Source organism: Euleptes europaea, chromosome 15, assembly GCF_029931775.1.
Source record: "Euleptes europaea isolate rEulEur1 chromosome 15, rEulEur1.hap1, whole genome shotgun sequence".
In the NCBI taxonomy this organism is placed as follows: domain Eukaryota; kingdom Metazoa; phylum Chordata; class Lepidosauria; order Squamata; family Sphaerodactylidae; genus Euleptes; species Euleptes europaea.
In genome coordinates, this window is record NC_079326.1 from 49,837,968 (window position 1) to 49,861,104 (window position 23,137).

The 23,137-nt window shown below is 43.7% G+C and overlaps 1 protein-coding gene across 1 annotated transcript; it reads right to left on the reverse strand.

Moving 5' to 3' along the window:
• Positions 1 to 10,961: 10,961 nt before the first annotated feature.
• Positions 10,962 to 21,881, reverse strand: CTLA4 (cytotoxic T-lymphocyte associated protein 4). The gene is made up of 4 exons (XM_056861212.1): positions 21,824 to 21,881; positions 20,331 to 20,681; positions 19,060 to 19,169; positions 10,962 to 10,976 (listed from the first exon to the last, which is right to left on the reverse strand). Exons 1-4 carry the CDS (start codon positions 21,879 to 21,881, stop codon positions 10,962 to 10,964), a joined length of 534 nt encoding a protein of 177 aa, XP_056717190.1.
• Between the last annotated feature and the right edge of the window lie 1,256 nt (positions 21,882 to 23,137).

Below are 23,137 nucleotides of genomic sequence, written 5' to 3' on the forward strand. Positions count from 1 at the left end.
GTCAGGGTCCTTCTTGGAAATCGATCCGTCTCTTCAGGAGTAGAGCTATGATGGCCTTGAAGCCCATTGCTTTCACCAGGATATAAGTATTCATAACTGAGCACTGGACTCCATTGGCTGCCATCTTGCTTACAGACTGCCTGAGACCCATGGACCCAAAGATGACTGAAGCACCCCAATTTTGGGGAAGGATCAAGATATCCCATATGTTTCTCCGAAATATTTCAAGTTCCGGACCATTTTGGTAACAATTCCTAGATTAGTCCAATCAAAACGCACAAAATGAAACGTACCTTTACATTGACTTTTGCAGGATGAGCAGTCGCCATCAACTGAAAAACATTACACAAATAAAATACTCTTGTGTCATAGTATTAATTAATGCTAGAACTATTTGTATTATGCAGTAATAAGCATGTTCAAATTAGCACAGCTCGGTGAGCAGTTAGGGGTACCAGCCCATCAGAGAGACTGGCAAAAGCAGCAGCGTGTGACGCTGCAACATCACCCAGTACCCAGTGAGTACCCAGAAGTGATGACATCATGTTGCCTGACACTGTAGGAATTTCCCACCCAGAAGTGATGAAGCAGCAAAGTTCAGTGCTATTCCCTCCTCTCTTTTCACCCTCTCTGCTCATTTGGGCAGGGGAAGAGGTCGCCCACGAAAGCTGCAATCCAGTTTGACTATATGAAACAGTATTATCCAATCTGCAATTTTAAGAGAGAGAGAGAGCGCTAAGCATTTCTAGATGCAGTTAACAGAGGTGCAGATTTGGGAGTGAGTTGTACAAACTGCTGTCTGGAAATCTGAACAGGATTAACAGACTTACTGCCTGCTGTAGGAGCACTTTTTTCATTTTATCATTTTTTTTATCCCATCTTCCTCCAAGGGATTCAAGGCAGTGTACAGAGCCTCCACTCCATTTCACTCTCAGAACAACCCTGTGCATCGTGCTTAGCTGAAAAATACTGACTGACTAAGGTTAGGATATGTAAGCTGTGCATGTATATTTGCAAATAAAACACATATCATGAAAAAGATTCCATAGGTCTCCAATGCGTTTTCATCCAAAGGAAATGAAACCCTTTCTTTTTAATTCTACCCTGGAACTTCTGTCTGCATTGCAAAAGCACTTGAAATGCATTGTTTATATTGGCCAGTATTTCATAAAGGTAAAGGTAGTCCCCTATGCAAGCACTGGGTCATTCCTGACCGATGGGGTGATGTCACATCCTGATGTTTACTAGGCAGACTATGTTTATGGGGTGGTTTGCCATTGCCTTCCCCAGTCATCTTCCCTTTACCCCCAGCAAGCTGGGTACTCAGTTTACTGACCTCGGAAGGATGGAAGGCTGAGTCAACCTCAAGCTGACAACCTGAAACCGACTTCCATCGGGATCAAACTCAGGTCGTGAGCAGAGCTTTTGACTGCAGCACTGCTGCACCACGGGGCTCTCTACACTTTAACCCCAGTTTAACATTTTATCATGTTTTAATGCTGTTTTATCTTTTATGCATTCTTCATAGTTCTTCATTCTTAAAGCATAGTTAAATTGTGGAACTCCTTGCCCCAGGATGTGGTGATGGCTGCCAGCTTGGAGGGCTTTAAGAGGGGAGTGGACATATTCATGGAGGAGAGGGGTATTCATGGCTATTAGTTAGAATGGATACTAGTCATGCTGCATATCTATTCTCTATAGTATCAGAGGAGCATGCCTATTATTTTGGGTGCGGTGGAACACAGGCAGGATGGTGCTGCTGCAGCCGTCTTGTTTGTGGCTTCCTAGAGGCACCTGGTTGGCCACTGTGTGAACAGACTGCTGGACTTGATGGGCCTTGGTCTGATCCAGCAGGGCCTTTCTTATGTTCTTATGTTCATGCTCAAGATCTTTGGTCATATGAGCTTGGAAAGGAAAGGAAAGGAAAGGAAAGGAAAGGAAAGGAAAGGAAAGGAAAGGAAAGGAAAGGAAAGGAAAGGAAAGGAAAGGAAAGGAAAGGAAAGGACTTTACCCCCAGAAAGTTGGGTAAAGTAATAAAAGGATTATATATGTAAGTGAACACATGAACACATGGAACAGCCTTCTACTGGATCAGACGCTTGGTCCATCAAAAAAGAGGAAAGAGTAAGGGAGTAGCAAAGTTGTGGCGTTTGTGACCAGCCAGGGAAGCATTCTGGTTGAAATGTGGTGTTGCATCTCATTACTAGCAGCCAGCTAGTACTTCATTATGGCATCCCATTGGGTTCATTTACTTGCTTTTCCTTCTCTTCCCCATTGCTCATATTTGAACACATGAACACATGAAGCTGCCTTATGCTGAATCAGACCCTTGATCCATTAAAGTCAGTGTTGCCTACTTGGACCGGCAGCAGCTCTCCAGGCTCTCAGGCAGAGGGCTTTCACATCACCTACTTGCCTGCTCCCTTTAACTGGAGATGCCGGGGATTGAACCTGGAACCTTCTGCATGCCAAGCAGATGCTCTACCACTGAGCCATGGCCCCTCCCCGCCCATGGTGGTAGCTGAGTTAGGGCAACCAAAGCAAGGGGCTTTCAAGGCAAGTGAGAGGCAAGTGAGAGGCTTGCCATTGCTTTCCTATGTGGGGTCTTCCTTGGTGGTCTCCCATCCGAGTACTGATCCTGCTTAGCTTCCGAGAGCTGATGAGATTGGGCTACACAACGCTGCCTTCCCTCCCAATGAAAAGATTACATTTTGTAAAAACGAACAAAATGCTCCCGAGAAATGAATGCAAAACGTCAATTGGTGAAGTTGCTAGTTCTATAATAAAAGTGACAAGTACAGTTTTATGAGTTTAACCTCGGTTCATTTTTTTTATACCAGACAGCGAGCTGGCGTGTAAATGTCTAGAAGTCGGCAGTATCTGTATCTTAGTTGCTCCTCTGATAAGCATTGCCCCCATAGCCTTTAACTCTGCAAAGCTATTATCAAAAACGGATTGCAGCCCACAAAGCGCAGAGCATCACTTACCACAGCTGGGTTCAAAGAAGAAACAGAGAAGGCAGAAAGTCACGATGTCTAACTTCATCTTCTTGAACACAGGCACTGCCACTAATCTCATATTCTGTCTTGGTTTGTTGTTGTTGTTTTTAAAACTGAAGAACAGTTAATGCTTCTCTCCCTTTTTTATGCTCAGTACGAAGGGAAGTGGCTTCACTAGCGGTGTCACCTTATTTTGATTTCAAAGAACTGTTTTTTTTTCCACCGCTCACAAAGCTGCACTCAGAAGTAGAGATAACGTCAGCATGGGCATTCTTCAAGTGAGGTGTGTTGGTTTTCCCCCAGTTCATTTCTCGCCATTAGCACTGAGATGATAGGATTTATTAGCAAGTTACTTCCGTCAATCTGAATTTGGAGCCTGTCACCAAATGGACTGATTTTTCTGGACTGGCTGTGGGACTGAGGAGGAAGAGGAGGAGGAGGAGGAAAAACTGGTTTTTATATGCCAACTTTCTCTATCACTTAATGGAGAATCAAACCTTACAATCCCCTTCCCCTCCCCACAACAGACACCCTGTGAGATAGATGGGGTTGAGAGAGTTCTAAGAGAGCTGTGACTAGCCCAAGGTCACCCAGCTGGCTTCATGTGTAGGAGTGGGGAAACCAATCAGTTTCACCAGTTTAGCCTCCGCCATTCATGTAGAGGAGTAGGGAATCGAACCTGGTTCTCCAGATTAGAGTCCACCGCTCCAAACCACCGCTCTTAACCACTACAACGTGCTGGCTCTCCTTCCCTCAGAAGCTAAACTGGGTCGGTTCTTGGAAGGGAGACCTCCAAGGAAGACTTGCAGAGGAAGGTAATGGCAAACCACCTCTGCTTAATCACTCGCCTTGAAAACCCCACCAGAGGTCTCTATAAGTCGTCTGGGACTTGATGGCACTTTCGTCCCTCACCAGGTCAATGTTCCACCTCTTGGCTCCCACAATGTTCTTCATTCCTCACTCTCTGCCTTCTGCCTTTTCAACAGCCAACCAGCATGGCAGAACTGCCTCTTGCTGCAACAACATGATTCCTCTCCTATCTCTCTCCAGCTTTCCTTTCCCTCCATTCTTCCTTACCCTCTTTCCTTTGTAGGGTTGCCAAACGCCAGGTACTAGCTGGAGATCTCCTGCTATTATAACTGAACTCCAGCCAATAGAGATCAGTTCGCCTGGAGAAAATGGCTGCTTTGGCAATTGGACTCTATGGCATTGAAGTCCCTCCCCTTCCAAAACCCCATCCTCCCCAGGCTCTGGTCCAAATACCACCCACCGGTGGTGAAGAAGGACCTGGCAACCCTAGTCAGGATGGGCCATGCCTCGCCAGCCCAGCTCAGGACTGGAAGGGGTGGCTGCCTCAGCTGGTTTGCGAGCCAGATAAGAGCTCTCAAGAGGCCAGATCCAGCCTGCAATTGATCCCACCCAACAGAGGAGCGTGTTATTATACAGCCCGAGTTGGCAGCTGAAGAAGACCACCCCCCTAGTGGTCAAAACAGGGAATATCTGGCACCCTGTATTATATATACGTGATCTACTATTGCCACTCGTTCTACTTAGGAGTCAATATACTCCGAACAGCAGCAACAGAAGATACCTGCTATTTCCACTACCAAGTCTGGACATTATTGAGAGTATATCCATGTCTCCTTGGTGCAAGTTTGGCGAGATATTTGCATAAAGACTCTTTGAATGGAATTCAGACATTTGTAATTACAAGTTGTTTATGATTTATCCTGCATAATATTACACAGGCAATGATTATATAATTGTATGTTAACTATATGCCTAAATTGAACAAAGACATACTTTGCATTTATTGAATGCTTGTTTTTCTGCTATTTTGTATTTGCTAACTAACTGTATAGCAGGCTAACCTTTATTTACCTAAACCTCCAGGTGGTAGCTGGAGATCTCCTACCATTACAACTGATCTCGAAGTGACAGAGATCAATTCCCCTGGAGAAAATGGCCGCTTTGGCAATTGGAGTCTATGGCATTGAAGTCTCTCCCCTCTTCAAAGCCCGCCCTCCTCATTCTCCACCCCCCAAATCTCCAGGTATTTCCCAACCTGGAGCTGGCAACCCTACATGTAGAAGCTAGGCAAAAGCTATCAGATCATCTTCCAGGTCTAGATATTCTCCAGTGAAAATAAAGAGCTTGCTGTTCTGTTTTGTTAAATCAAGCACTCTAAATAAAAAGCATCCATATTTCAGCCTTACCAGATAATCTATTATCCCTTTCCTTGTAGAACCATCCACTTTAAAAGCTTACAGTTTAAAATGGATAGATTCCCAGAAAAGTCTAGTTATGCACACCTATTGGTTTCTTACGGGGCGTTGCTCGTTCATTCCTCCCTCGCCAATGCCCTGTCTCTTTCTCAAATTTCTCTACATGTACAGATTGCACATTTCTCTGCTGCCATCCTCTTCTCTAAACCACCCGTACAATTTGCTTGTCGAAGTTTCCATCAAACCTTGGGACGAAACTAGACATTATACATCACACATGTATCTCACTTCCCCGCGTTGATTTCATTTAACTCTTCTAGCTGTTCCTCTGCTCAAAATTGCAGGCTTTTTCTCCTGCGGGTGGAAAGATGCTGGTTTCTGCTACGCAAGCAGAAAAGCAGGGTTTAGGAAAGCGGTTTGAGCAGTAAAGACACTTTCCTCCATCATTCCTCTGCCACAATTCCTTTTGTTTAGAAAAAAAAAATAGACAGAAAGTAATGCGCAGGTGATTTACCATGCCTGGTTCTCCCTTACGGTTCATCAATACAGTTCATCATCAAGCACATGAAGGGCCGTCGTATAGAGGATGGTGCCGAGTTGTTTTCTGTTGCCCCAGAAGGTCGGACAAGAACCAACAGGTTGAAATTAAATCAAAAGAGTTTCCATCTAGACATTAGGAAGAATTTCCTAACAGTTAGAGCGGTTCCTCAGTGGAACAGGCTTCCTCGGGAGGTGGTAAGCACTCCTTCCCTGGAGGTTTTTAAGCATAGGCTAGATGGCCATCTGTCAGCAATGCTTATTCTATGACCTTAGGCAGATCATGAGAGGGAGGGCATCTTGGCCATCTTCTGGGCGTGGAGTAGGGTTCACTGGGGGTGTGGGGGGGAGGTAGTTGTGAATTTCCCGCATTGTGCAGGGGGTTGGACTAGATGACCCTGGTGGTCCCTTCCAACTCTATGATCCTATGTTTCTATTCTATGATATTTAGCTGTCTTACAAGCCTCCCTCCTCTGTTCCTATACTTCTTCATTATCTTTGATTACGAGTAATCTGCGCTGAAATTGCATGTTGATGCATTGTTCCAAAGAAAAATAAAACAACAAAAGCTGAAAGCTTTTTACTTACCAGTCTTATTTTTAATTTTTTGCAGTGTACTCCTAAACAGAGTTAAACCCTTGTAAACTCCTTGACTTTGATTTGCTTAGAAGGTGTAACTCTGTTTAAGGTTGCACAATTCAAATCTTACTTGGTCAGTTTTCACACAAGGTTTTTGTGTGTGGTGGTGGTGGTGGGGGGGAATTAAACATACAAGTTACTTTGTTTGCCTGTTGCTGTCTCCTGACTAGCACTCAGATGAGCGACCTCTTCATGTTCTTTAATTTCCCTTGAGATACAGATGAACCATTCAATAACATGCACACCAAAGGCTTCCTTTCTGAAAGATGGCAACTGTTTTCTTTCTTCTTTTCATCCATGCCTCTTTGCAAAATTCCCTTTGTTCATTCAGGAACTAGGAAATGTGAATAAGGAATTAAACTGGGAACGAACTGGGAACCAACTTCAGGGTCCTTTCTTGACAATTGTTCCCATAAAATTCTCTGTAGCTGGCTTTCCCATTCATCCCAGCTTCTCTCTAATTACATTTCTAAATGTGCTTGTTTCAAGAGTCTGGTCTTTTATTTCACACTCACCTGTTAATTTTCTACTTCCAGAGAAGATTAGCATTTCCTTAATTTTTTAAAAAATCCCTCCTTTGTCATTCTTTCTGTGGCACTGCCTTGGACCCAAACAGTAACTGAGCCATGGAAGAGGATACCATTGCCATGAATAGAGACCCCAGTGCGAACTTGTCTTCCACGCGGTGCTTTTTGTCGCTGTTTATGTTCCTAACTGATCTGGTTTTCCCCACACTTCCTCACCGCACCATCGGCCAATCGCTGCACTCCTGCATTTTGATCTTTTCCTGTTTCTTTGATTGATTTCTCAAACCACCTTTGCACCGAAGTTTTTATCAGGAACACGCTTTTCATAACGTTCTCCCCACCCCACCCTAGGGTTGCCAGGTCCCTCTTCGCCACCAACGGGAGGTTTTTGGGGCAGAGGCTGGGGAGGGCGGGGTTTGAGGAAGGGAGGGACTTCAATGCCATAGAGTCCAATGGCCAAAGCAGGCATTTTCTCCAGGGGAACTGATTTCTGTCGGCTGGAGATCGATTGTAATAGCAGGAGATCTCCAGCTAGTACCTGGCAGTCATTTTGTGGTTGGCTCCACCTCCTGCAACAGCCATTTTGTAGTTGTGCCCACCAACCCGTGGTTAATACCAAAGGCACCTGCAGGCTGAAAAGAGTTTGGGGACACCTGCTAGAAACATCACAACCCACTGGTTACTGGAAAAAGAAAGTAAAAGAACTGTGGATGCACCGACTAATTCTTCAGTTAGTTAATGCTTTCCATACCTTTTACTACAATCACTTTCAATTCCCCGTACCTTTCTTTCCCTTTAGACACCCACCCACCCACACCCACCCACAAATAAATCACAATCAATCTGTAATTTTAACCTGAAACTAGAGCTCTGTATTAAAGCTGCTCGTTTCCCATAGCTGTCCTGACATTCCCCTAGGGTTTTCAGGTCCCTCTTTGTCACCGGCATGAGGTTTTTGGGGTGGAGCCTGAGGAGGGAGGGGTTTAGGGAGGGGAGGGACTTCAATGCCATAGAGTCCAATTGCCAAAGCGGCCGTTTTCTCCAAGGGAGCTGATCTCTGTCAGCTGGAGATCAGTTGTAAAAGCAGGAATAATGCCATAGAGTCCACCCTCCAAAGCATCCCTTTCCTTCAGGGGAATTGATCTCTGCAGTCTGGAGATGAGCTGTAATTCCGAGAATGAGTTATTTTTAAAGGACCTGAGTGAGAGAGAATACAATTCCCTCGGAAGAGAATGCCTGATCTTATTCGTTCTTTGGAGAAGCATTTCCTCTGGAGCGGTGCTGGGCAAATCCTGATTGCTTTCATTAGCCTTGTGATGGAGGGAACATTACTAGGTGTGCCTCACAGGGCAGGAGTGGAAATTATTGCCATGGCTAAAGGAAGCGAGGCTGGGGGGATGTAGGGTTGCCAAGTTCCAGGTACTAGGTGGAGCCCACAAACAAAACAACTGCAGCAGCACTGCCTGCCTGTGTTCCAAAGCACCTAATATATTAGGCATGTTCCTCTGATCCTGGAGAGAATAGGTATGCATCATGACCAGTATCCATTTTGACTAGTAGCCATGAACATGTTCACCCCTCTCTTAAAGCCTTCCAAGTTGGCAGCCATCAGCACATCCTGTGGCAGAGAGTTCCAGAATTTAACCATGTTATTGGTTCTTGTAGGTTATCCGGGCCGTGTAACCGTGGTCTTGGTATTTTCTTTCCTGACGTTTCGCCAGCAGCTGTGGCCGGCATCTTCAGAGGAGTAACACTGAAGGACAGTGTCTCTCAGTGTCAAGTGTGTAGGAAGAGTAATATATAGTCAGAAAAGGGGTAGGGTTTGAGCTGAATCATTGTCCTGCAAAAAGTAACAAAGGTAATGTGCTAACCATTGTCCTGTAAGTATCAAGATAATGTAGTCTAGACAATAGCCATGCAGATTAGCTTTGGATTTCACACATTAACAGATCACTTCAGGATACAACGGTTCCATATTAACATACCACACCCTCATTAGCACATTATCTTGATACTTACAGGACAATGGTTAGCACATTACCTTTTATACTTTTTGCTGGACAATGATTCAGCTCAACCCAACCCCTTTCTGACTATATATTACTCTTCCTACACACTTGACACTGAGAGACACTGTCCTTCAGTGTTACTCCTCTGAAGATGCCGGCCACAGCTTCTGGCGAAACGTCAGGAAAGAAAATACCAAGACCACGGTTACACGGCCCGGATAACCTACAAGAACCAATGAACTCTTGACAGTGAAAGCCTTCGACAATATTTTTAACCATGTTAATTTAAAATGAGGACTGTGGATATGCTCAGGCAAAGTGGGAAATTAATTTATTTACTGAGATATGTACACGAGGCACTCCCCCACTTAGCTGTGCATTAAAAAAGATAGAACAAGATTTGTCTCTCTTTATTTCCTTCCTTACAGTAAATGTGTTTTCATGCAGTTGAGGGCATCAGCCACACAGGGGAACTATTGATCTGCATGTTTCCCTCTTAGCAGGCGCCTGAATTCATCTGCCGCTCCACGTAATATTTTTTTATTCTGGCCAACCAAGATAACACAACATATTGGTCCTAATAAAAACGTATTGCATAGATTTGTTTTCTTGTTCTGGATCTGGTGTGGGTCAACACCACAGTTAACAGATTTTTTCCCCATCTACCATTGCTAAGTGGAAGGCGAAGTAGAAGGTGAATGTTTGTATTAAAAAGCTTTGCTAAAAGAACCAGAAAAATATTGTTTAATCATCTCACTCTTTTCATTCATAAATGAAGATGAACTAACAGGTGACCATGACTGATGCTAAAAAAAAAATAATCTTTTTTTTAAGGCTTGTTTAAAGTCTTTGAATGTTCAAAGAGTGAGGAAACCCTAAATGGAAGTTGGAATATCAATCAATATCAATATCAACCTTTAATGGCATAGAAAGTACAGTTACAGTCATTAAAAATAGTTATATCCAGATAAAATACAGTTTGTATGTATAAATCAATCACGATAACAATCCTCATAGCAGCTAGAAGAAGAAGAGTCGTTTTTTATATGCCGACTTCCTCTACCACTTAAGGAAGAATCAAACCGGCTTACAATCCCTTCCCCTCCCCACAACAGACACCTTGTGGGGTTGGTGGGGCTGAGAGAGCTGTGACTAGCCCAAGGTCACCCAGCTGGCTTCCTGTGTAGGAGAGGGGAAACCAACCCGGTTCACCAGATTAGCCTCCGCCGCTCATGTGGAGGAGTGGGGAATCGAGCCCGGTTCTCCAGATCAGACTCCACTGCTCCACACCACCGCGGGATCGCCAGCCCAGATCAGGAGTAGGGGGGTGGCTGCTTCAGTTGGCTCGTGGGCCAGATAAGAGCTCTCAAGGGGGCAGATCCCGTTCTGAATCTTACTGAGGATCAGCTAGGATGACGTGTAGAGCAAAGTGGGTATTGTCAGCTAAGGCTTCCTGGCTTTCGGCCTCCGTCCATCCCCCCCCCCCCCCGGCATCTACATCTCAATGGAGACCTGCCCGGCTAATCGTTACTGAGTTACCAGGTCCCGCGGAACAATGCCTGGGAGCCCTGGCAATCACCTAGCTATTTCACACATTAGTTTCATGTATGGTTTTTCCTGTGAATAGTTACCGGCTGTTACCTTCTGTAATTGTTTCCTTATACCTAAACCATCAAGGCAACTCTGTCTCAACTCGGCCCTTTTGTATTGTGTCCTGAAACTAATCAATCCTATTGTATGAATCCTTTAAATGTACTGGTGTTTCCCCATGTCTGCATTCTAGCCTTATGTCTCAACGGACCCACTGAACTCGCTGGCTTTCTTAAATAAAACTTTTAAACTCGCGGTTATGTCTGGAGTAAAGTTCCTTATGAGAGAAGCGCAACGAGGTGCTGGAGTCTTACAGGTATTTACCTGCCATTAGAGTGAAAGTGTATTTAGTGAGAATGAGGCAGACATTCCTACTTCAGATTTTACTTCAGTCACGAACTCTATAAATGGTGCTACAGAAGCCATTTCATTACCTCAGCCCCCAACCACCTGCAATAGGGGGAAGAGAATCATAGAATCTTCCAATAGAACAACTGAAAGCTGCAAGGAATATTACTCGGAAAGCAAGCTGTAAACAATTACAAAATAAGATCTTAAATGAGGATTGGCCCTTAGTGTTTAAGGACGCAAATCGTAAATGTTCACCTCGCTTCTTCCAGATACCCTTCAACAAAACTTTCTCCTTGCCAGACTATTTCCGCTGGTTTGAAATGCATAAGTTCAGACGAGCTTTCCTATTGGCGAGATGTAATGCCCTAGACTCAGCCGAGACACAAGGGCGATACAATAAAATTACTGCAGAAGAACATAAATGCCCTCTTTGTCTGGATCAAATCGACTCCCTAGCCCACAATGTTTTAACATGTCCACAAAATAATATTGCACGAAGTAAATATAAATATAAACAGCTAAAGACACTTTCTGAGAAGCAGATACTGCATTATCTGTTGTCAAATAGATCGGTCAGTTACATGAGAGATGTGGCAACTTTTCTCTTTATAGTGTCAAGGAAAAAATAAATTTCATTTCCCCTTTTTATAGCGTGAAGTGGTTGGTGGATAGCCAGTGGCTGTTAAAACTAAGGAAAAAGGAATCATACTAGCCTACTTTGCAGGATGGCTGTGAAGAGAACTGAGACACTGATATAATGAGTATCCAACATTCTCAAGCACTATATACGTCTTACATTTTCTCCCACTTCTCAGCATGCAGTGGGATGCTGAACTCCAGAAGTCCTGTTTTGGATGGCTGTACACTGCAGGTTTCCGCTCCTTTTCTCATGGCCATCTTCTCTGTGTTGTAATACTAAATCATCACTGGCATCTGCATCCTCACGTATCCTAGACCACAAGCAAAATTCAAAATCTCTGTCATGAGACTGTGAAATAGGGACTTTTTTGATATTTACAAGCTCTAAAAACAATTTATGTACTCCCAAATCCTCTGTACTCCTTTTAAAAGGCATACACTTCTTTGCATCACTTGAAGACAAAAGATTTGGATGTACTAGGCTTGGGAGAAATGTGGTAGTAAAGTTACACAAGCCTGTATATTTTTCTGTTCTCTTGGCATTCTTTAATAGTTGAGGAGCTAGATTCTTCTGTCCCTGCATTCTGGTGATTCTCCTATGCTAGTATTATGTGACGTTTATGTTTCTTTAACTGTGTATTTTAAGACTTTTAAAATATATTAAAATACATTCCTGTAAATGAAGTGTTTAAAAACAATCCTTTTTTACTTCCTAAACTTGTGTGCTTGATTATTTTTGGGTTCCCTCACTGTAGCAAACTAGTCAAAAACAATATTTCCTTTGTAAATCAACCAAGTTTAGAATGATCTTTCTTCTAGTCTAGGTATTCTTGGGTATTATTACAAATTAAGTCTCTTTCCACTGAGAATGACTGAGTCTTTCATGTCATTCTTTTCTTTTTCATTTAGAAATCCACCTGCTTCTTTTTATGCACCAAAGGCTTTTAGTCAACATGATCTGATTAACTTTGTTTTAATCAGCAGTTACAGTGTTGCTCCTTCTTTGCGCATGTGCATCCACGCACACAAATGGGCATCTCCCCTTCAGATGTAGGAGTCACTTCCTCCAAGCTCCCATGGATATTGAACAAACTTACCGGAAGCTGTCTCTGAACCATTAGCACCAACTGAGAAATCATCAGCCTTTAATCTAACAAAGGTGTGATACACCAACATTCAAAACAATACTATTGCTGCTCACAGTAGGATCCCCTAAAGGAGCACAACCAGCCGAGAGCCATAATAACATCCCAAGTCACGAAAGAAACGAAGACAGTGGATAATTTTTTTAAGGTAACAAAAAAGGAAAACAGACAATGGAAAAACAGATCAATTAAAATATGATAAAAATTACAAGAGAAATATACTTCCGCTCAAAATGTCTACAGCAATTAAAGAAGTACCTGGAGGTTATGCAACAAAAATAAACCAGCACTAGACTAAGCCTCTCAACATGTATTGTATATCTTCAATTACAATGTGCTCAGGAGTTGGACTGCTATATTGTCAGCAAAAGAATTGATGAGTTACCTTTGCAACCCTGAAAAAATGCTAGTTGTTCAAGTTTATTGAAACAGAGGATCTGTATGGACATATTTCTTTTGTTTTATATTGTTGTAAGAGTAGGTTTTCTTATGTGTATAGTATGTTTATAGGTTGTATGTTGTAAGTGTTTGCACATTGTAATTGAAGATATACAATACATGTTGAGAGGTTTAGTCTAGCGCTGGTTTATTTTTGTTGCATAGCCTACATACAGCACTGGTGAATTATTCTTTTGAAGTACCTGGAGGTTGGCAACCCTACATATGAAACACTGTGGTTGAGTTGAGTAGACAAATCTAATAATTTATTTTTCATCTGTGACACCTCGCATCTATGGGGATGTCCCACAGTTCAGCTGAGGAACGTGTTCTTTGTATGCTGACGTTTCCAGACTGAATATTTCCACTGCAAAGATCTCAGGCTGCAATGCTAGAAAAGAGCAGGCCTGAGGCTTTGGACAGCTAATGTCAGCCGAAATAAACATTTTTGGGTTTGACGTACCACTGATTTGACAGTATAAAACAGCATGATAGTCTCTGGAGAGGCAACATATATGCATTCCTAAATAAATGTATTGTAGGTTTCATCAGTGGCAGCACGAGAAATTAATCATTCTGCCAAAACGTGACCACAATGAAAAGTCATAGCATACTAATACGTACAGAGTGACTGGCCAGGGTCACCCCGTGAGCTTCTATGGCAGAACGGGGAATTCGAACCTCAGTCTTTCAGACCCTTGTCCGACACCTTAACCACCACACCACCCTGGCTTTCTGTTTGAAGACTCAAAGCAATGTGATGAAATCAAAGGACATATCAGTTCACCGAAAGCCTGCTCTGAAACCAGCCTTCTCCGCTGAGAAGTGATAAGAACAGTTTTCTCATGCAAAACAAGCAGTCAGCAGTTACAAAAGCGTCTGATGGTTTCCAGAGTGCCATTTACCAGAAATATTTTATAGCATAGTTTTGCTTTCCATTCTTGCTGAAGTGCTTCTAAAATATCGTATGCCGAATGCGAAATAATTGTGGATTGGTTTTCATCTGTTTCCAAAATAACCTGCACGTTTTGCACGGCGTATTTCAGGAACCCCTAATCAGATGCTTTTTAAGCTTCTTATTTTTTAAAAATCCTCCAGTTGTCATTTATAGTACACTCCATTCCCAGAACTGGGAGAGGAGGGCAGGGAGCAATCCTTTGAAAGGAACATCTCTCAAACGCTGAGTCGCCCTGAGTTTGACTGATTCCAAGTTAACATTTATGTCGTAATTTTTGCTTGTGGCGTTAGAATAGGACTCCCATGATAAGCGGCATAGAGGCACTTGGGTTCCCACCAAAATTCAGCAACCCTGAACTCTGTCAGTTGACCGACAGTTAAACTGCCCAATTCCTTTTTTCCTTTTCAACATTCAAGGCCACTATTTGAAAGTGATTGGCTGAGGCTAGGGTTGGCAGGTCCCCCCTTGCCATTGGTGGGAGCTTTGGTGAAGGGCAGCCCATTTGCATGCGCGGTGCATGCCCGCAATAATGACCCTGCCAGGGTAAGCCTGGAAGTGACAGGGATGCTCTGGCACGTCCCTAAAAAACTCTATGGAAACCATAGAGTTTTTGGAGCAATGTGCTAGAGTGTCTGTGTCAAACCCAGAAGTGACAGGGACAATCTCGTATATTCCTCCAAAAACTATGGTTTACATAGAGGTTTTTTTTTTGAGGGACATGCTAATTTAGTGCCTAAATGAGAGTAAAGAAGGTACTAGGTGAGCTTCAAGGAGTGATGGCATTTCAGAGGCAAGGTGCCACCACTGAAAAAGCCTTGTCTTGCATTGCCCCCTGCCTCAGCTCGGCAGGGAGGGTTGCTGCCAGGTCACTCTTTGCCACCAGTGGGAGGTTTTTAAGGCGGAGCCTGAGGAGGGCGGGGTTGGGGGAGGGGAGGGACTTCTATGCCATAGAGTCCAATTGTCTAAGCGGCCATTTTCTCCAGGAGAACTGATCTCTATCGGCTGTAGTATCAGTTGTAATAGCAGGAGATCTCCAGCTAGTACCTGGAGGTTGGCAACCCTATCTGCAGGTGGGACCACAAAGTGCAGGGCTTGAGAAGAAGACCTTAACTGGTGATCTGGATAGCCTGGGAAGCAGTGGCCCCTTGTGGTGTTCACTAAATTGTTCGGCATCCTCACTAGCGCACACCAGTATGTTGTCTGTTCCTTGGGAAATCAGCGTCACTAATGAATTGCAAAGAAGAGGAGAAGCCATGCTGCCGTCTGCTTTTTACAACGTAGCATTTGGAAAATCCCTTGTAATGGCCTGTGGCTAGAACAGCAGAAGACTATCATATCATCCATTAAACCTAAATCTCCAGCAGTGCTCAAGCATCCTCTCAGCAATAGCCTAATAGGACTCCTGCCGTGTGACCTTTCTCGCCTGTGGAGCTGTTGCTATTGGCTCAGAGATGCATTGCCGTTAACTACCGCCATGACATTACTCTGGCATAATGCCAAGAAAGAGAAAAAGGACCAGAGTCCAGAGAATAGCAGCTTCTTCCATACCAAGTGGGGCAGATGGCTTCTTTTCAGGTGCAGGAAGGGCTCAGTTCCCAAGATTCACATGCAGCAGTACCTCCTCATCTGTAGTAGGCTGCTGAGTAGTAGTAATAATAGTGGGCCTGTAGTAGGTAGGGTTGCCAAGCTTTTTGGCTCCTGAGGACTTTCGTCCACCGAAGTCAGGAATGGGCTGTTGGTGTGTCCCAGTCTATGAGCAGTCTATGAGCAGTGTAGAGACTATAATTATATGGGCTTTTAATCACAAGTTTAAACACATATACAGAAGAGAACACTTGAGATACTGTATGTTTATTTATTTATAAATAAATTATTTTATTTATAATTCATTCTTTGAAAACAGAATGGTCGAGGGGGATGAGGACAAGCAAGTGTGAAGAGCATGGATGCTAGAGAAGGTGGTAGAGAAGAATTAGACTAGAGCTTGCCCTGACCTGGATGGCCTAGGCCAGCCTGATCTTGTCAGTTCTTGGTTTCTAAGCAGGGTCAGCCCTGGTTAGTACTTGGATGGGAGACCACCAAGGGAAGTCCAGGGCTGCTAAGCAGGGGCGGGCAATGGCAAATCACTTGCCTTGAAAACCCTATGGGGTTGCCATGAGTTGGTTGTGACTAGACAACGCTTTCCACCACCACCACCACCGGGGAAAGCTTGACTACCACAGCTTAGGGTGCTAGCAAGAGACGCCCTTAGGAACAAAAAAGTGAAAAAATATACTCCCTGTCTCTGTATTGCTGGCATGCCCAACTAGCACTGAGTCAAAATGAGGGTCCCTCAATCAAAATGTTCATGTCCCCAAAATGACATAATCACATAGCCAACTCTAATTGGGTAGATGCTATTGTAAGGCTGTCTGTTCTGAGTGAGAACAATTTTTCTTTTCCTGCTCTGAATGGTCATTATAGCCTCGTTCTACTGGCAGCAGGAAATCTGTACATTGCCTACATGATCACCAATTGGCTGGATTCTCCATTTGAAGGAGCCTATTTTGAGCTTTTTGTTTTGCTTTTCGTAAGAAAAAAGCACTGAAATTGCAGATCAGAGACAGAGGCAGCCACAAACAGCTCCAGTAAAGGAAACAAGGAGAGGTTACCTTTCTTTACCCATTTTCCATGATTGACTATTAGCTTACACATCTTTTTAAAAAAAAAAAACCAAAAAACAGCACAGACATTGGTTCTTGTAGGTTATCCGGGCTGTGTAACCGTGGTCTTGGTATTTTCTTTCCTGACGTTTCGCCAGTAGCTGTGGCAGGCATCTTCAGAGGAGTAACACTGAAGGACACCTTCAGTGTTACTCCTCTGAAGATGCCTGCCACAGCTGCTGGCGAAACATCAGGAAAGAAAATACCAAGACCACGGTTACACAGCCCGGATAACCTACAAGAACCAATGAACTCTGACCATGAAAGCCTTCGACAATATTTTAGCACAGACATTCTCTGAAACAAGAATGTCTCTCCGACCGTAAAGTATTCCATAGTGACTGGGTAACTTTACATAGCCAGCTGATGCAAATAGTAAAGCTTTTCCTGGATTATAACAGACTACTACATCAGGGGAAGGGTTTAGACTACATTTCTGTGTGCAGGGATTTTTTATTTAACAGGGTGCATTAAAACAAGGAATAATCACCCCCAAGCACAACTGCAGCCTGGCTTGGTAAAGTCTAGCATCTTCGTATTGTATTAACTGGCCCTAAGTACCATTTCATTATGGGAGTACTTTACAAAGGAAAATGCTGTTAGGGTACAATGTGTGGAATTATGTGGGCAGACAACAAAGAAGTCAAAAACACGATAGCTTTGTAGAATAAAGCTCATATTTACATTAATGCATTGCTTGCCCATTCATTTGGATCTAAAGTACAGCTTCCATTTGTTAGGAAATCTCTTTTTCCCCTTATATTAGACACTTCATCATATCAATTAGCATAGTATTCTTTTTTCTCTTTCGGTGCAGGAAGAAGAGCATCGTTCTTTGTTGTTTCCAATTACATTGGTGCAATTTTCACATAGGTGCCAGGGGTAAAATACGCTCTCTTTAGTACCTGTTTTTTTAAAAGGAAGGAAGGAAGGAAAGAAGGAAAGAAGGAAAGAAGAGAAGGAAAGAAGGAAAGAAGGAAAGAAGGAAAAAAAGAAAGAAAGAAATTACATTAAACTTGAGACTGCAGCAACAAGAAATACATGTTGCCATGTACGTACTGAGCATGCTGCCATATATGTTCGTAGATACATAGTCCCCTTCTGAGTTCCATACAGACATACAAAGATGATCTACTATGCTAATCTCTGCTGAACATACTACACTCACAGATCTTATTCAGATCCCGGATATCTTGCTATATTCCCATTCCAACCTGCATTAAACTTCTCCCTGCTAGACAAACCTTTCCAAAAATGTCTACACTCAAAATATGCTTCTGTTTATCTCTAACATGATAGAATCTATGAGCGCATGTTCCCCTGGTAATGCCTTTTTTTTTATCTAGGGGATAATGTCCGTTCCAATTCCAAATCCCAGTCTCCCCGTATTAGGGCTATGCATTCGGTAAAACCCAAACCGAGAAAAACCAGGAAAAGCCATTTTGGTAAATTTCGGGTTCGGGTTTTCTGAGTCCGCAAAACCGGGGAGGATGGCAAAGCCAAATTTGCAAAACCCAAAAAAGCCGGATAAATATCCTACATTGTATCTCTGTCGAGGAGCGGGGCCAACGGAGAGATATGGCTCGTTAATTCTGGTGATGGACAAAAATCAGGTATCGCCTAGAGGCAGCTGGTTGGCCCCTGTGTGAACAGACTGCTGGACTTGATGGGCCTTGGTCTGATCCAGCAGGGCTTTTCTTACGTTCTAAACTTTCCTTGCCTCTCTCTGTTCCCGCCCCCCCCCCATCTCTGTGCACATGCTAAATGGCCCATGGGGCAACCTCTGAAATACGATGGCTATTAGCAGTTGAGCAGCATTCCTTCAAGCATGGGTGAAATGTGCCATTGAGATAAGGTGGATAAACCACATAGAGAGCATTACTGTGATTTAGTAGAGTTCACTAAAATTACTCCTGGCTACTATTCCAGTACCCTGACCTGGATGGCCCAGACTAGCTCCATCTCGTCAGACCTTGGAAGCTAAGCAGGGTCAGCCCGAGTTAGTATTTGGATGGGAGACCACCAAGCAAGACCTGGGTCTCTATACACAGGCAGGCAATGGCGAAGCACCTCTGTTCCCATCTTACCAACTCTGGGGTCGCCACAAATCAGCAGCCACCTGACAGCACTTTCTACCACCCCCATGCCAACCAAGGTTAAAAGAGGACCTATTGATGCTCTTTGTGTTCCAGCAAGACATAAGAACCAAAGCTGCCTGTCAAGCTATACTTAAGAAATTAATGACTTTTCTAAGTTTACTCCCAAATTCTTCTGTAGCGTGTGATTGCTATGGTACTTACTGCCTTACTCAAAAGGAAAACTGTGATTAAAATGCTGTAAACAAGCAATCCAGAAGCTACCGCTGCTGCGATCCAAAGGTAAAGGTGGAGGTCTACACAGGGTGTCGGCTCTAAAATGAAAAACTTTTTTTAAACAAATGACCACAAGACGGAACACATTTTACACATTTTCCCTGATTTTCCAAGTAATGACAGCATCACGTTCTCAGCAGCAGCAGCAGAAAATATATTTTACAGTGCAATCCTGTTTAATCAGAAGTCAATCCCACCTCGTTCAACTGGCCTTACTCCCTAGTAAGTGTTCATCTTCAGGAAATTAAATAAAGGTAAGGGAGAATGTCTGAAGGTAGGATTAGGAAAATGGTATTGTATAACGGGACAGGTAATTGGCTTTTTTTTTTAAAAAAAATACATTTTACAATGTTTCATAACTTTACAACGTTTCATAAGGAAAAAGCTAAAACCAGTTGATAACTCCTAATGAGCCTGTTTGGGGGTTCTAGCAGGGGAGCGCAGCTAGGGTTGCCAGGTCCCCCCTCTCCATCTGCGGGAGGATTTTGGGGGCAGGGCAGAGCTGGGGCGATTGGATCACTGCGTCCTCTTTAGCACTCAAACCCCCCTGGAAGTGATGCAATCGCACCGCGCGCAGCTGCGCGTGCACACAATCCCTCTCCGAAGCAGCCCGGTGGATTGGCGGGCAAATGCCTGCCAAAACCACCCTCCTGGCAACTCTAAGTGCAGCTATTGTATACCCTTGACTGAAGACTGGTACACTCCTTCTAACTGGGATGGTCACCTCTGCCATCAAGCGTGCAGCTTCAGGAGGGATGCCCATGGAGCAGTGAAGGAAGCAGAGGTGGAATTGGCCATCACTAGGGTTTTCCAACCTCCAGATGGTGGCTGGAGATCTCCTGGGATTACAACTGGTCTCCAGCGGACAGAGATCAGTTCACCTGGAATGTGGACTGTATGGCATTATACCCCAAACCCCGCCCTCCTCAGGCTCTGTCCCCAAAATCTCTAGGTATTTCCCAACCCAGAGCTGGCAACCTTACCCCCCACAAAGGTTGGTGACCCATCTGAAACCAGCCTGGCACCTTTTGTAACTAGGGTTGCCAACTTCCAGGTACTAGCTGGAGATCTCCTGCTATTACAACTGATCTCCAGCCGATAGAGATCAGTTTACCTGGAGAAAATGGCCCCAAAAAGAGGGACCTGGCAACCCTATTTGTAATGCGTTTGAAACCAGTCTGACACCAAACAATGCTCACCAATGACATACAGCTGGGTCCCCTTTCCCATGACTGAGTAATAGGGTGGAGGATATATCCGCTCCATCTTGCAAAAATAAAGTCCGGCATCAGCTGGCCCCAGTCCCCAAAGAGTGAGATTAACTCTGCTGTGACTAGGATGGATGTGACAGTGGACGGGCTCCTTCCTGCTCGACGGCTCGTACTCGGTCGTGAAGGACGAGGCGCAGATCTGGACGGACTGATTGCCTGTCTGCTTATGTAAAGCTATTTGGAATTGCTTTGCATCCCCAGCATAGCTGTAATCGCAGATAAAGTGGGCGGCCTCTTGTCTTTTCACAATTAGGAAGGCTGGCTGAATCACTTCCATGACTGTAATGAAGAAACGCAGAACGTCAAGACATAAGAACATAAAAACATAAGAGCATAAGCAAAGCCACACTGTATCAAACCAAGGCTCATCACGTCCAGCAGTCTGTTCACACAGTGGCCAACCAGGTGCCTCTGGGAAGCTCACAAACAAGACGACTGCAGCGGCATTGTCCTGCCTGTGTTCCAAAGTCCCTAATATAACAGGCATGCTCCTCTGATACTGGAGAGAATAGGTATGCATTAGGACTAGTATCAATTTTGACTAGTAGCCATTGATAGCCCTTTCCACCATAATAACAAGGAAAGCCACGCTGGATCAGACCAAGGCCCATCAAGTCCAGCAGTCTGTTCACACAGTGGCCAACCAGGTGCCTCTAGGAAGCCCACAAACAAGACGACTGCAGCAGCAGCAGCATCCTGCCTGTGTTCCACTGTTCCACAGCACCTAATATAATAGGTGACAAATAAATGACAAATAAGCATCTTCAAGAGAAATTACTTAAACATAAGGGGGGAATGCAAGAATCTGCAGTGTCTTGAGGTTCTTAAAATAAAATGGGACATGCATTCAACGTGAGTGCATTAGATCCATCAGAAATCCTATGTTTCGTGCAGGGAAATTACTTTAATTTAATATTTTCTTTTATTTAGGGCACTTTCACACTTCCTGAATAATGCGCTTTCAATCCACTTTCAATGCACCGTAACAATTGTTTGCAAGTGGGTTTTGCCGCTTCACAGAGAAAAATCCAGCTGCAAAGTGCATTGAAAGAGGATTGAAAGTGCATTATTCAGGTTGTGTGAAAGCACCCTTATTGTATTTATCAGGTCACTAACTGTACTCCAGATGGTCAGTTAAATTAACTTTTTTTTAAAATGATAGCCAAAATTTTACATAAGACTAACTCACCCACATATGTGCAATTATTATCTGGACATCTACAGAAATGTGTGTATATTTTAGAAACTGGTTTGGAGAGATTTTTGCTGTGACAACTCTCAGCGAAGTTCTCAAATACAGCTGATTCTAAGATATTCACATCGTTTTCATATGAGCCCCAGTTGCCAATGTATTTCTTGCCTCTCTTCTTGGCCATCAATCTACACAGAAGGAAAATGCCAAGCCCTGCCATCAGACTCACCTTTGGTGATGGCCACAGTCGTGCTGGAGAAGACAATTACAATAAAAAGTAAAATCATCTCGATGACAGCTGCGGGATTGCTGGAGCTGCCCAAAGATCTCTGAATTCAACAAAGGGCAGATGCAAACCAGATTTCTCCTCAGAACTCCAGGGGAACAGGCAGCTGTTCTCAGGATACAGGTCTGTGGGATGCGCGAGTCCAGATCGGATGTGTACATGTGCGTGCAAGAGAAAGAGGGAGAGGTCTAAATAATACCAGAAACAATAATCAAGCTTTTGTTATGGTTTTATGAGAAAGGAAGTTGTGGGCAGGATCCAGGCGTGTGCAATTAACCCGAAAGAGCAGTGAGCAAAGCGAAGCATTCATTAAGTGAAGAAAAATTAGTCAATTTGAAACCTGTCTTCAGCTTTAAGTCTGCTGAATGGGAAAAGAGATATTGTCCGATAGCATAAATTCATTTTCATCAAGTCCCTTAGGCAAAGAGGTAGTAGGTATGTGTGAGAGAGGGGGCAGGTATTTTCTTGTCCTTTCAATTTAATTTTAGTCACACAGTTCTGTATTTTTTTAATATTCTGATTTTTTTTTTCCACCGCACCTATCAGTTCATGTGAACCCTTAACCACAAAATCTGAATAGTTCCACATGCTCACGTGTTTTCTGTGCAAAAAGGTAATGGTAAAGGATACCACAAGAACATTTTTTAAAAATTAAATACCTAAATGACAAAGCCACCTACCCGCTGACATAATTTGAATGCCTAAAACCACAGTCTTAGATGCACAGCTCACACAGGTTGGCAATTTTGTACACAATCTGAGGACCAAAAATGAAGTTAGTTTAGGCTGAAACCTTCAGTCCATCAAGGACTACTTTATTCCTGATGAATGTATCACTCGTACATGCCTTTACATTGGAAAGTACTATGCACATCAGTTTCAGCATTGGCGCAACCATGTGAGGGTGCTTCAAGCAGTATTCACCCATGTATGCCTATGGCTCCATGTATACATCATGAAGATGACTTCAGCAATTGGGAATTTTGTGCCTCCCAGATGCTCACCTAGGGCACTTGTGCATGGGAGTTTTACCTGGGGTTCAATGCTCGCTCGACCAACACTTTTCTGTTGCGAATCCAAAAAACACTATGCACCAAATTTGTTATGGCACCCGAACAGGCCCTAAGCAATCCTGGGACACCCCGCACGGTGTACAGGACTGGAGCTAGAGTGCAAAGGATGGAACAGTGCTGTGTAGCCAGAGACAAAAAACGGTCTCCTGGCATCCATCTTGTTTGTGCCAAGGCTGAAGCAAGC

Coding starts and splice junctions, on each gene's coding strand:
- CTLA4 (XM_056861212.1), bottom strand. CDS start 21,881: ATGATTTTACTTTTTATTGTAATTGTCTTCTCCAGCACGACTGTGGCC. Junction 20,682..21,823: donor GACTGTGGCCATCACCAAAG/GTGAGTCTGATG, acceptor TCTTCATTACAG/TCATGGAAGTGATTCAGCCA. Junction 19,170..20,330: donor GACCCAGCTGTATGTCATTG/GTGAGCATTGTT, acceptor TTTTCATTTTAG/AGCCGACACCCTGTGTAGAC.